General features: G+C 37.3%; 1 protein-coding gene across 1 annotated transcript in view; it reads right to left on the bottom strand.

Annotated features, from left to right (window-relative positions):
• PSME4 (proteasome activator subunit 4) overlaps nucleotides 1-12,547 on the bottom strand; it is a 49,329-nt gene extending 36,782 nt beyond the window's left edge. The window contains exons 1-9 of the mRNA XM_019612487.1: nucleotides 12,398-12,547; nucleotides 8,845-8,919; nucleotides 6,909-7,031; nucleotides 6,346-6,438; nucleotides 5,339-5,604; nucleotides 3,536-3,722; nucleotides 2,797-2,886; nucleotides 1,375-1,439; nucleotides 1,122-1,272 (exon numbers count right to left, since the gene is read on the bottom strand). Of these exons, the coding sequence (XP_019468032.1) occupies nucleotides 1,122-1,272; nucleotides 1,375-1,439; nucleotides 2,797-2,886; nucleotides 3,536-3,722; nucleotides 5,339-5,604; nucleotides 6,346-6,438; nucleotides 6,909-7,031; nucleotides 8,845-8,919; nucleotides 12,398-12,532 (1,185 nt within the window). The 5' untranslated portion in view covers nucleotides 12,533-12,547. The remainder of the gene's footprint in view (nucleotides 1-1,121; nucleotides 1,273-1,374; nucleotides 1,440-2,796; nucleotides 2,887-3,535; nucleotides 3,723-5,338; nucleotides 5,605-6,345; nucleotides 6,439-6,908; nucleotides 7,032-8,844; nucleotides 8,920-12,397) is intronic.
• Nucleotides 12,548-13,259: the final 712 nt, after the last annotated feature.

Raw genomic sequence — 13,259 nt, 5'->3', positions numbered from 1 at the left:
GCAGCAATGATAAGAAGGTTAATCAAAATAGTTTCCTAGTTTGCAGACTTTCATGGCTTTTCCCAACTTTGTATTTACTGTATTCATGAAAAATAACATGACATGATCCACTGTCACTAAAGTCCATTCAGTTACAGGAAGGTTTGTATTCTTTCCCCTGGGCCTTCTCCAAGTTTAAAAACCACACACAGTGCTGTAATTGATGACACAAAGGGATATCCAGCTTTCAGATGGAAAGACATCTAAAATTTTCACCTTGAGAAAAAAGGAGGTGAGATACACTGAGCTGACTGATCAAAGCTTGGGGATGCTTCTGAGAAACTATACAGAAAAGCAGCTTTCCGTGGATAAGACACAACCTGCCTACATGAAAACTGTTATTTCACATGCAGAAGTGAAATAAAGCCAAGACATCCCTTATTTAACAAATAAATCGGGAATTGACTATTTTAGTAGTTAGCATATTTGTAGGTTGTTCACCACTAAAATAATCACACGCAGTAAGGAAAAAAGAAGAATCTGCCTTCACAAGATTCCAACCAAAATGATACCTATGTGTCCAAAGCAATGACTCAAAATGTACAATCAGCATCTCAAAATATTTACAAAATAGAAACAGAATAAAATGTGTTACCCCCAAACAACAAGAAAAGAATCCACCTGTGTAACAATATGGATTCCCCACACCAGCCCTGAGAGATTTTAATACAGATTGTTTTTCTGATCTTATTAGCCACATGGCTCCCTGAACTGCTTCTTTTGCTCAGTGGAAGACAAGGGAGATAGGAAAAAAGAGGAAAGCAGGAACTGGATAAGTCAGCATTAACATCCAAAGACTTGGAAATTCCTGCCTAAAACAACAAAGTGGTAACTGTAAGAAAGAACCCTAGCAATTATCAGTGGCTTCAAAAAGAGCACCTCCTGTTGCTCAGAACTCTGTACTGATGCATATAAAAATCACAAAGCAAGTTCACATGAAGTCCTAAATTCTCCTAGCCCCTCCCTTGGTTAAAATGCATAAGATCATAACAGGATAACACAGGAAGAATCTGAACTCACTCGCATCTCACAACAGAAAATTAAGATTCAAAGTTCTGCAGAATGTGCCATGTTTTACATACCTTAAATATATCTTTTGAACATTGAGTAAGGATTGTACTGAAGGTAGAAGACAGACCTAATTCAACTAGACTCTCTAGATGAGTCATTTTCTCTGTTTCAGTCTCTTCTCGGGTCTGTTCCAACGTGCTGCTCTCTATAAGTCCAAAACACCTAAAGAAATGAAGTACAGTAAGTACAATTTTAGTTAATTGGAACTGGGAATTTGTATTAAGTTCTTCATGCCAAGCTTTCACCTATCTTTAGCTTACTTACCTATCCATAAACTGTAGTACAAAATCTTCAAATTCTGCTGTTGCAGAGCACAACTCTCTTTCCACCTACAATTTTCCAATGCAAAAGGAACACAGAAGGTTGGCTTCTCTTAGGAAAACATAGTATAAAGATACCCTTTATCAACTGCTTCAAAAGCACATTCAAATTTTATGTGATACAGACTACATCTCCCACCAAACAGAGTTTGGATAGTTTTGAGTACACGAAAACAATTACTACATACACTTTGCACTGCTCAATCAAGCATTCTGGCCTTGATACGTAGCCAGACAGCCTCTCAAGGTGAAATGGGGTTCATCTCCCTGGATACAACCTTTAGCCTTTACTACTGATCTTCCTTTCTAGCAGCATGTCAGTGAGTGCCAACTGTGGCAGTGGTCTTGGCTTTGCTGATATATTTGCATTACACATTCATCATACAAACTCCACTGTCAGCTCTGGAGTGCTGCAGCCTCAGGGCAAGGAAATTAACATTCCAGTACCACTCTGGCCATTCAAAATCTGTAGCTATTAGCTGTTCTCAGTGCTACATGAAGTCTCCTAAACAGTCGACAAAATATCCCATGTGGCAGTTCCAACTATCATAGTGGATACTGGTGCTGCCACATTCAGAATATGCTGGACACAAATTATTTCTATCAAAAGCGGAATCAAAAATCTAGTGAAAAATCAGAGAAATAGAAAAATTATTTCCCATTTCCTCCTGTATTTTTTCTTATGTGCAGAAGAAAAAGGACAAAGTATTAAAAACAGTCCTGGAAAACAGGCAGGGAGACCAAGTCTAATAAAGAAGAGGCAGCAAAGTTAAAACAGCAAAGGGAGATGGTGCTCACTGTCTAATGATGTTGTCTCTTCAACAGAAGAGATTAAAAAAGATCTGAAGAGATAGCAATAGCATCCCAATCAGAAAAGAGAAACCTAAATACAGGAACACTTCAAAGAGTACAAGTATTTTGCAATAGTTTCCCATTGTAGAGAAACAGCCCTTAAAGGCAGGAGAGTATTAGCTCACTGAAAAACAACTACAAAAAGAAGAAACACCCCATTCTTTCTTTTACACTTAAGTTTTCAGTAACAAATTCCTTTCTGACAAATTTCTCCCAGATTCCCCCAGACAACCAACTAGTTGCCCTTCAAACTGCTCTAAGCTGGCTATTTTTGAACTAGAAATGGTAAGTGTGTATCTTACAACAACACTGATATCAGCTCTACCACACTGAGTAGAAGCAAATGCAACAAAAAAATAAAGTTTGTGCATAACATTTTTTGTTTAAGGTAGCTTATACCCATAAAAAGAGATTGCAGCAAACACATTGCGCTTCTGAACACAATTAGATTGCTAGAAATTATGCTGAAGTCTGTAAGTTATGTTCCATTTTTACAACTGCACAGTGCTCTTACCTCTGAAAGATCATCCCTTTCTTGCAACACAGACGAACAATCTACTAAAGGCACCAAAGTAGAAAATGTTGCAATAAACTGGAATGTAATCTGTTGAGAGTTGCAAACAGCTCTTTAATAAATGCTGTATTCCACACATTAAAAAGCTTTCCCAATTAAAGTATGGCAGCAAAAGCAAATCACTACATTAAAAAAAAATTCTACAGATCGATTCTTTCAGTCCAAAACATCCCCTTATTATTTCTGATTTCGGGTTAAAAACTAACTGAAGTTGTAACTACACAAAGAAAACTATTTTCTGGTAAAATAACACTTTTCTGTGGGATTTTGAAGTTAAAGAGGCCGATGTTAAAATTTTTTGAATAGTCAAGGAAAATGAAGCCCTCACAACATGGGCTTCTGGGACTTAATGAAACCTAGCAATAAATAAAAGGTTTTCTGTATTTGCTACCAAATTTGGAACATCTATTTTTAGAGCTGCCCAAAAAATCAGAACAATGCTTATCACAGTCTGGTGTTAAAGATTCACTTGGCAGTGTCCAACAAGCCAAAGGCATTATCTTAAGTTAGAAGCTTTATTATCACATCTTTGCAAGCACAGTTGTGCCAGGAACAAAATCATGCTAAGAATTTCTGGAAATACAAGTTTTACTTGCATTCATACAAATGTAGCAAAAGCTTTCACACCGAGTCAATTAGCTAAATACATTCAAAGAAGAGGTAAGATTGATACACTCACCATGCACTTGCTGAAGTCATTTGGATCCACTCCAGGCAAAGCTCTCATCAGTAGAGGTAGCATGTGTGTTGGACCTTCAGGAAACCACTTCCCACCAGATACCAGACTACGAGCTACTCCGATTACACAGCTTAAAGTAGCCGTGAGCTGATGAGGTTCTGTCAGCGTCTCAAGTGCAGGATATGTTCTATAGGGTGTAGAAGCAATCATATTAGGAAAATCATTGCTTTATCAAAGAAAAGTGAATAATTTTTTTTTTTTTTTACTAAAAAGGGTGCACAGCTTCTGCAAGAAAAGATTAAGGCAACCAATGGTTCAGAACATCCTTTTGGTAATCTTTTTCCAATGGACTTTTTCCAATGGACATTTGTACATTAAAAACTGTTTCTTTCAAAATTTCAGGATCAGGTAATTTCTTAGCAGTTGCAGCATGGAAATTAGTAACTTTGTGTACTCCTAGATTCAATGCTATTACATTCTTCTTGTTTTAAGGTTTTAAGGACGAATCCTGCAGGTGGTTTAGCAATGAGAAGGTGGCCCTTAACTACAGAACTCTCACCATTCTACTGCCAGCAGCATCTACATAAGCTGATGGAAGCTGTGTACATAAAAATGTAAGGTTTGTGTAGCATGCATGAAAACTTGCCTCAACTGCCTATGAACAGAGAAATTGAAATCCATTTATAATTTTATTTTTTTATTTAAAATCGGTTAAGTTACCAGCATTTCTAATTTATTTATTTATTTTTACAGTAGGTACTTCTCAGCAAACTGTGTAACTCTTTGTACAGTTGTTTGAACTGTAGGTTATTGACAGGAGCCATAGTGCTATCCCTGCCCTCCATGACTCAAAGCATAAAGGACCTACATCTTCTTAACAAAACAAATTCATAATTGCAGCCAAGGCAAACTTATCAGGAATAGCTTTATCTACAGAGCAGACGTTGAGTCTGCTCTCAAAATAGAAGCAGTAGTCAGACCCAATACTGATGTTCACTGCTGTCCCTGTTAGAAATGTTATGCTTGAACCGTTTTCATATAAGAGTAGATTAGTCAAGACTTTATAACCAGTTGAGTCAGTATGGTATGGAACTCAGGAATGGCTCTTTTCAAGACAAATTCATTTCTCCACTGGTTTTACAACACAAGCTGGTAAAATATGAAGGACTGATGGGGAAACAAGGGCAAGGGACTAGAAAGCAAACTTCCACTAAAGACAGGAAGGAGTTAGTTTTTTGGAATTTCAGGCATCAAGGCATTAGTAGTCATACAAACCAACGACTTTATACGGACACATACTTCAGTGATTTGCTTTACCAAGTCAAAAGCAATGACACTAATTTTAAACAATCCGTAACACACACATCCTGACACAAAACAGAAGCATTATGCAAACATGCAGTATCACCATTCATATTTGGCTCTAAGACAAAGCTGACAAGGCAGCACAACATGGCTGGTAAATATACACACAAAGTTGCTTTTTAAGCTGACTCACCTCCATCTCTCAGAAAATGATAACAGAAATGCAGACAATCTGAGAGACTACCCTATATTACACAAACTATGGACAACTCCCAGAAATATTCCATTAACCAGATGTCAAAAAAAATAAACCCAGAAAAAAAAATACACATCCTCCCCCTAAGCTGACTGCTCAGTAGTGCTCACTAAGCTTAATTTAGCAACTCCTCTCACCGCAAGCACTCATTGCAGCAAGGAGACCACATGTCATCTAACAAGTGCTTTTGAGTATTTACCTGTTGGAAAGGGAACAGGGAAGCTAACACAGTTCATACTTACTTCTCAAGTACGGGTGGAATTACTAACTCAGGACGCATCAGTGCAAGGTTCTGCAGGGCTTGGGCAGCCTCCAGGCTTCCAGTTTTACTAAACATAGCCAGAAGAACAGGCTGAATAATGCATTCTACAAAGTCTGTAACATCCTGATCAGTAAGTTTATGACTATCAGGCACAGGAGTTAACCAAGTCGGCTTCTTGTAGCGCTCACGATGCAGCCTTCTGACAACACTGCTGGGCAACCTCTGAAGTAGTTTCATCAGTTTGTTCTGTTAAATATGCGAGAAATTCTTGTCAGTCACCCTGCAGTGCTAACTGACCAACACACAATAAGTATTTCGAAGCTATATGGCTACAATAGATGAAAATTCAGAAGAGCTCTAAAATGCAAGGCTCCTATCATTAAACTTCAGTTCCCAAAATACTAAAAAATTATCCTCCAGAGAATGTCTTATGATTTCCTTACATTTATGAGAAACTCATTCAAGGTATGTAGTCAATAACTAAGATTACTTACCACTAATTAGGACATATGAGAGCATTCTCTGCAGAATCACACTCAAGTAACATTCTATGCTAGAACAAGTCAGCTGTTTTGACACTACTTAGACCAATCCTGTCACTTTAATCTGTACTTTTACCAGCTATCACAAGGGTATTCTTAAGTATTCTAGCAGAAGACTAAACCAGCTACACCATAAAAAAAGTCAGGCTTTGTCAGACTAAATACGCATTAAAAATGTGTTTTCATTTTGGTGAAACAAAACTAGGTTTTGCAGGCTTAGAAATGGTAGGTCAGCAACATGAAAGGGTATTCTGTGCTCCTGGCTTGAGAATGAAAGTATAACTTGAATTACAGTATTGACAAACTGAAAATTAAATCCTCAAAATACAATACAACCAACAGACAAGCTGGCTACTACAGCACATAATGCATCTATCAACACGTTTGATTCAACAATTCTGCTTTGCTCGTAACAAAGTTACTGTTCTGACATGCAAAAACTCACCAGCCAACGCCCATTATTTGAAGGATGATAAAAAGAAGCAATGCTATTGAACAACCCAGACAAGTGCTTCTGTACTAGTTTACTTGGTCCACCCTGTGAAAAATAAAGCACAGAATTTTATTACGTGGGCTAAGTTAAAATGAAAAGATAACACACAGTAGTGCAAGAAAAAGAGAGTACTCATTTACCACAACCATATTTCAAAGCATTAGAATGAAATATGCAACCCTCAGCATTAACTAGCAAGATCTAGCTGATCTGATGAGGTTCATTCTAAAAATGAATGATTTAATTGGTAGGCAGGTCTTAGGCAGGTATTCACAGTGGCCTTCATAACTAGCTCTTCACTTCCAGAACGCCACGGACAGCGGCTATGAAATAAACCTTGGAACTGCATTCCAAGCAGACAGTGAAACGATCAACCTTTAAACAATCCTTGGGCAAAAGTTAGCCTAAAAAATGCTTCTGCTGCGAGCTGAACAGAGCATTTATTTCATATGCTTGCTTGTTTAAAGTTCTTCGTGTTAATAGTTTTTGTTATACTTCATAAAAAAGTTACTAACCATCATGGCTGTGATCCACATTACTGCATGTCCTACATCATAAGCGTTTGTTAAGAATCTTGGAACCACAACTTGATTACTTCCCACCGGAAGATTTAAACTCCTCAAAATTCTGGTAAAAATCTGTATTGACAAAAAAAAAAAGAAAAAAAGAAAAAGAAGAAAAAAAGGTTGCATGCTGTAAGTCAGCCATGAAATAGGAACGGCGCAGAAAGCTACCTGTAAAGTTTTGTTTGCTTGGAACAAATATTTTCTGGGCAAAGTAACTACAATATTAGGAGCAGATAGTTTAAATGGCAAGTGTGAGGTGAGGACAGAAAAAGTATTTTCACAAGAAAGCCATAATACTTGAACTCCTTGAAAAATTCAGAAGTCTAGATTTCAAGTTAGCAGCATGAGAAAAATGAAATGAAATATGCATAGGCTGAAATCACATCAGACAATACATATTCTCCTCACACACTGCTGAAGAGGTGGCACACGTAGGAGAGAATGAATTGTTTTCCAACCATTTCCATTACATTTCATGCAAAACAAGTAAAACACATGCATCTCTCTTCATTTTGTTTCATAACTCTCATTTCCCCATCACTACCCCCACCAAAAAGGAACTGGAACAATTAACCTTGATTTGTAACACTTCCTACAGAACACTAACATAGAAAGTCATGGACCTTTCCTTGTTCGCAACAGATGCATAAAAAAATAATAAACAGTTAAGATATTTAAATGTAACAAATAATAACAGGGAACGAAACCAAATTCCAAAATGTTCTGTTACAAATGGGACCACAATAGCAACACAGATGCTAAAGGGCAGCAGTGAGAAGTCAAACCTTACACAAGCACGTCTTTTTAGTACTGCGGTGCAAACACAAAAATACACACTTGAAAAATGTCAGCGTTATCAGTTTATTTAAAAACAAAAAGAAAAAACCACTAGCTTTTCAGTTGAAGTTAACTCAAAAGAACAGCTAAACCACAACTCTGTCAGGAAGGAGTTTAGCAACCAGTCAAAACCCACCCACGTTATTTGGGAGAAAAAGCTAAATCTTACTCTTCCAAAGAAGTTAAGATGTAAAACGACATCATGTAAATACAAATACTGTTCTGGAGACCTTGATTATTATTTTTAAATATTCCATCTAAATTTCTCATCAGCAGAGTATATAACACATTAACACCTTGAGACATGCCATTATTTTGTGTTTCTTACCTCCCATTATCACAAGGTCTGTTACAAATATAGCACAAAATAGTGGGGCAGACACTAACCAAAAGCCTTTGATATTTTTTAGCATAACACAAGTTAGTGAAAACACTAATTAATAGCACTGCTACCAAGTGAAGAATAATGATTTGGTTGTACTTATGTCTCATTTTCTGCTTTTACTATTTGAGATAAAATATAAATTACTCTTTTTAATCTGTATTAGGAACACCTTTCAAGGAAACAGCTTTCAATTTCAGAAAGGTTTATATCACAAACACATTACAGTTGTACAATTTTCTCTTCAACAAGAGGGTCTTAATTAGTATTTTTTTAAACAATATAACTGCTATGAACATCTTTAAAAATCCGTAAGGTGAAAGACTGGAAAAGACTGGAAAGTGGTACATATCAAATGAATGTCATTAGCATTTACTTCCAAGGGGATAATATATATATATATATATATATATATATATTCAGACAGCACTTCTATATGGAAAGGTATTTTGTTGCTTTGGTTGGGCTTTAAGTCAGGTGATAGCAGTACCAACTTTCAGAGATTTTTCTTACAAAAAGACAGCTCAAATTAGGTCTTCAAATGAATATATCTAACTGGAAAAGCTGGGTCTCTGCAGTATAAGACTCTCAAAGGGAATATGCATCATCCTTTGCATATTAACACTGAAAGTAAACAAGATAATATCATAAAATGAAAAGCATTACCTTCGGTACGTAAGGATCCCAGTCAATGTACCCTATGTTGTCAGTGGCCAAGCGAGCAAAAAGATTTACCAGATGCTGAAACAAGAGCAGAAGGAGGAAACATTTATTAGAATAAATTTGAAGGGTTTTGTTCATCCTTTGTATCTACAGATGCAAGATAAAAGCTATCCATAGCACTATAACATCTGCAAAGGGAGATTTCAGTCTATTAGGACCCACCAAAACTGTATTTCACAATGCACCTGTGGGAATCCAACCTGCAGGAGGTCAACTTATTCTTTTGAGCCCCTGCAAAGCAGGAAAGCAGTACTAATTGTGATCTAAGTTCTGGGAGACACAGCCTGTCAAAATACACATTTCTATGTCTTGAAATTTTTCTATTATTATTACTATTTAGCTGAGATACACTCATAGTACTTCTGGAAGATATATTCACACCCTTCCCTTTTTCTATGCTCTGCTCTCCATGTTAACATGAAAGGCAAAATGCATTTGTCAGCATTTTAGATATTCCTTAACTATTTACTGTTCTACAGCAACTCCAAATGACAATAGATGAACGATAGATCAAAAAAAATTAAACTGTATGTCATCATACAAATTAGTAGTCCTCCTATATGCAAGAATGAGAAAGATAGGTTCTGAAAAGCATTGAAGGGATGGAAAGAAAAATCACAGCTATCCAAAAGCCTATTACTTTCCAACAAGAAAAGGGGCCCTGTGCAACCCACTTTGGTTGCCAGTGCATTACCCAGGTTCTTTGCAACCTTGATTGTAAGTGATACACCATGCCATTCATTAGTACTCAGAGCTGGAGCACCTTAAGAAGCAGTTGTCTGTTCATCTAATGGTGCTTCCTCACCAGTGAAATTATTTGGTGAGCTCAAAGGGTATACTAGCCTATATACAGACACGAAAGAGAACTCAACCAGGCTATCTCGAAGGACTATTTAGCTTCTACAGGACCCATCCTACTTAAAATGCACTTGCCTGTGGCTGATGGCTGGCATGTTTTAAGCTTCAGTTTATACATCTATGCAGCTTGTAGAAGTCCCAGGCATCAGCTTGCAGACTAGATAGCAGTATGTGACTATCTTTGAAGATAGTCTACTGTATGTGTCTCTTGAGTTCAAAACAGAACTGAAAAGTGTCCATAGAACAGGGAATTAAAAGCACTACACAAAGAGAGGGAGAGTAGGTGTCTAACTCCAACCTCCTGATCATGAGGAAGATCAACCAACCATCACACCTTTTATGAGCTTGTTCAAGTAAGGAAATACTTGTCAGGTATCCAAGACCTTGATGTTTCTACCAGTATTTTGAAACTATAGTGCACTCAGAAGCAAAGGCCTTGAATAATCCTGCCCAATTCAGAGAGATTCACAGAAGTACAGTTCACCTTTCAAGCCTGAAGGATGAAACAGCTTTTGAAAACCACAAATTCAATTCAAGACAGTCGTAACTGCCACAACAGTGAGACAAACCTCACAATTTCTTAAATGGATTACATTTGTTTGATACAAGACAATACTCACTGAAAAAAAAACCCAACAACCTATCCCATGCACCTCAAAGGCAACTCCTTCTGAAGCTTCCCTTCAAACAGCACATCCAACTTCTGCCAAAGCAAGCTGAGAAAAAGCTTGCAGCAGACGGAGGTTTAAATTGGATTGTACAGTCAGAACACACGTATATAATGATCTACATCCAAGCTTGATGAAAAGAGTGATCCTGTCCTTAGAAGATGGACAAGACAGAAAAGGAAACATGAAGTAAGATCTTTGGGGAAAAAAAAAATAAAATGTTGTGCTTTCTGAGCAAACTGTCAAAAGTCAGCTGAAGAGAGAAAAATACCACAGACAGCTGCTTACTTATGAAAGTGTGTTGATGATTCTTTTCTTAAACTAGTTGACAGAAACGAGCCAAATAATGGTTCTAAAAGTACAGGCTGTCATCCTTCTGGCAGAAGGATGAGACAGGATTGCACTTTTCTGGATAACCATCAGGAAGATGCAGAAATGTCTATAGACAATGATAAATGAAACTTGTTCAAATCTGGAAAATTGCCATTTGGTTGAACAAAGACTGCCTTCCTCTAACTGTGAGAAAACCAAACTCAAATTAGGATGTCCTATACAGGAGCCTTCTGACACAAAAACTACCAGAGACGGAATGGGCTACGAAGGTTATATTACATGGTATTTTGGAAATTAGCTTTCTGCAATGACACTGAGAATCTTCCCTGTATACACAGGCAGGAGATTAGTGAAAGAAGCCAGATGGTCAATGAGCTTATGTTCACATACAACTTGGCACGTTGGTAATTTGCCAAGTTTTACTGCAGTAAAGCCAAGGCAGAGGTCAGCTGACACCAACAGCACTAAGGCTGCTTGTGGTGTTGTCTAGAGAGTATTTTTCTTCTCACTTCTTAAGCTCATATCTGATCATGAGATGTGTATAAAAAGGCAGGCAGATGATTTTACTTGAAAGATATAGCCCGATGGTATTCTTGGGCAAGGAGAGCAGAGTTCTTTATTGTGTCTAAAATAAAGATGACAACAACTTATCACAGTGACTGCAAAGTAGAAGAAACTAACCCCTACGAAACGTCTTTGAAGACAGATAATTGAAGATCAAAACAGACTCTAAACATGGAAGCACATAATAATGGTAGAGCAATTAGAACAATTCTAGAGTGTCATCCTGGATATGAAGACTGACTTTTCATTTTCAAAACAAAAACATTTTTGCATGAAAGTCAGACTTAGGGCACTTCTTTTGAGAGCATCTTTGTCATACAGGTAGTATGGGAATTATATGAAAATGTAATCAGTATAGTGCAGAAATGGAACACCATCAGTGTAGCTACAGGAAATTAATTCATTAACAGAGACAAGAACAAGCAGGGAAGCACACTAAAAACTGATGACCAAAAGACTTCAACACAAATTCAAGACAGGGTTGCAAATCAGGAGTTACATTTAAATTCCTTTGCACTTCAAAATAAGGGTACTTATTTTAGAGGTAGTAAAGTTGAACTTAAAAGTCATGGAAAACATTCTGCATTAGGTATACATCTGCTTACACTCAGGACAGCAGTGCAAGTGTACTGCTAAAAGACAGTGAAAAAAAATAAAATAAAACACAGAGTGACTGAATATGAGCTCTAATGGAAAGATACCCCATTTCTATTCAAAATTAGAGATGTGAAGAATGTCACAAGTAATAAAGATGCAATTTCACAGAATCGTATGTTATAGAAATCACAGTAGCTCTTTTCATCATTGTAAACGTTAGCAGGCAAAAAAATGCCAGCATTCCCATGGTAAAGGGAAGCTGCCTGAGATGGTGATTAAATAATGCTCACAGAGCACAAAATCTCTTTTATTCAGCCAATAACTTCTTGCTAACAGTCATGACATTAGCACCATTGTCTTCTCGTAACAGCAAAAAGAAAAAATATCCATTAAATATATCATTGTTTAACTTCATAACATAGAGTAGAAATTTTTAAATGGATCTCTTCTAGTGGAGATGAATAATCAATACTTACCCCTTCCCACTGGGGAAGATTTTGAACAGAAACCCAAAGGCCTATAAATTCAGAAAACCAAAGCCTGCAAGAGAACATAAAGTAACTTTTATGTTGTGAAAGCAGCCCCTCCACTACTTGACATTTATTTCTCATTTTGCCAGGTGGTCTCGGAAACTCACCTGTCCTTCTAACTCACTGAAAAAAAAAAAAAAGTGATCAACATGGACATGCTTGTATCACTTCATCTCCTATAGTACCCTCCCTATCTCCAACTCTGATCCTTATCTACTTCAGCTTCATCATTTCAACATATATTGCCATTCTGGCACTTCATTCCCTTCTAGTTTAAAATCTAACATTTTTCCCTATTGACCAATGGTTACAATTGTCATTATTTTCTATTCTGAATTCATCTGAATCCAAGGATGCAAATCCTCCATGCCAGTCCCTTGCTTAAATTCATTCACAAACAGTGAGGGCTGCTCTGAAAGTAATGCTTCACATTTTATTACAATTGCCCAGAGGCAGATGTCAGTAGGACAGAAGTAGAGGTTGAACCTTCACAACAATATTCTGTTACATTTTGTTTCTATGTGACAGATGGCAGCAGAAGAGCAGTCTGACAGAGTGCCATCAGACATGGAAGTACATGTGAAGCAAAGATACGAAACTGAGTTATTCCATATGGAAAAAATGGCACCCACTGACATTCACTGGTGCTTGCTGAACATTTATGGAAACCAAACACATGGACATCAGCACAGTGAGGTCATGTGTTCCAGCAATGCTGACAGTGACATGAAAGACAGGCCATGTTCTGGATGGCAATGCAGATTCTTATGAGCATGGATGCAGACTGCTGTTCACTGCTGGCCAAAAA

The sequence above is a fragment of the Meleagris gallopavo genome, chromosome 2, assembly GCF_000146605.3.
Source record: "Meleagris gallopavo isolate NT-WF06-2002-E0010 breed Aviagen turkey brand Nicholas breeding stock chromosome 2, Turkey_5.1, whole genome shotgun sequence".
NCBI lineage: Eukaryota > Metazoa > Chordata > Aves > Galliformes > Phasianidae > Meleagris > Meleagris gallopavo.
The sequence above is the reverse complement of the archived record's forward strand: the minus strand, read 5'-3'. Positions and strand labels throughout refer to the sequence as shown.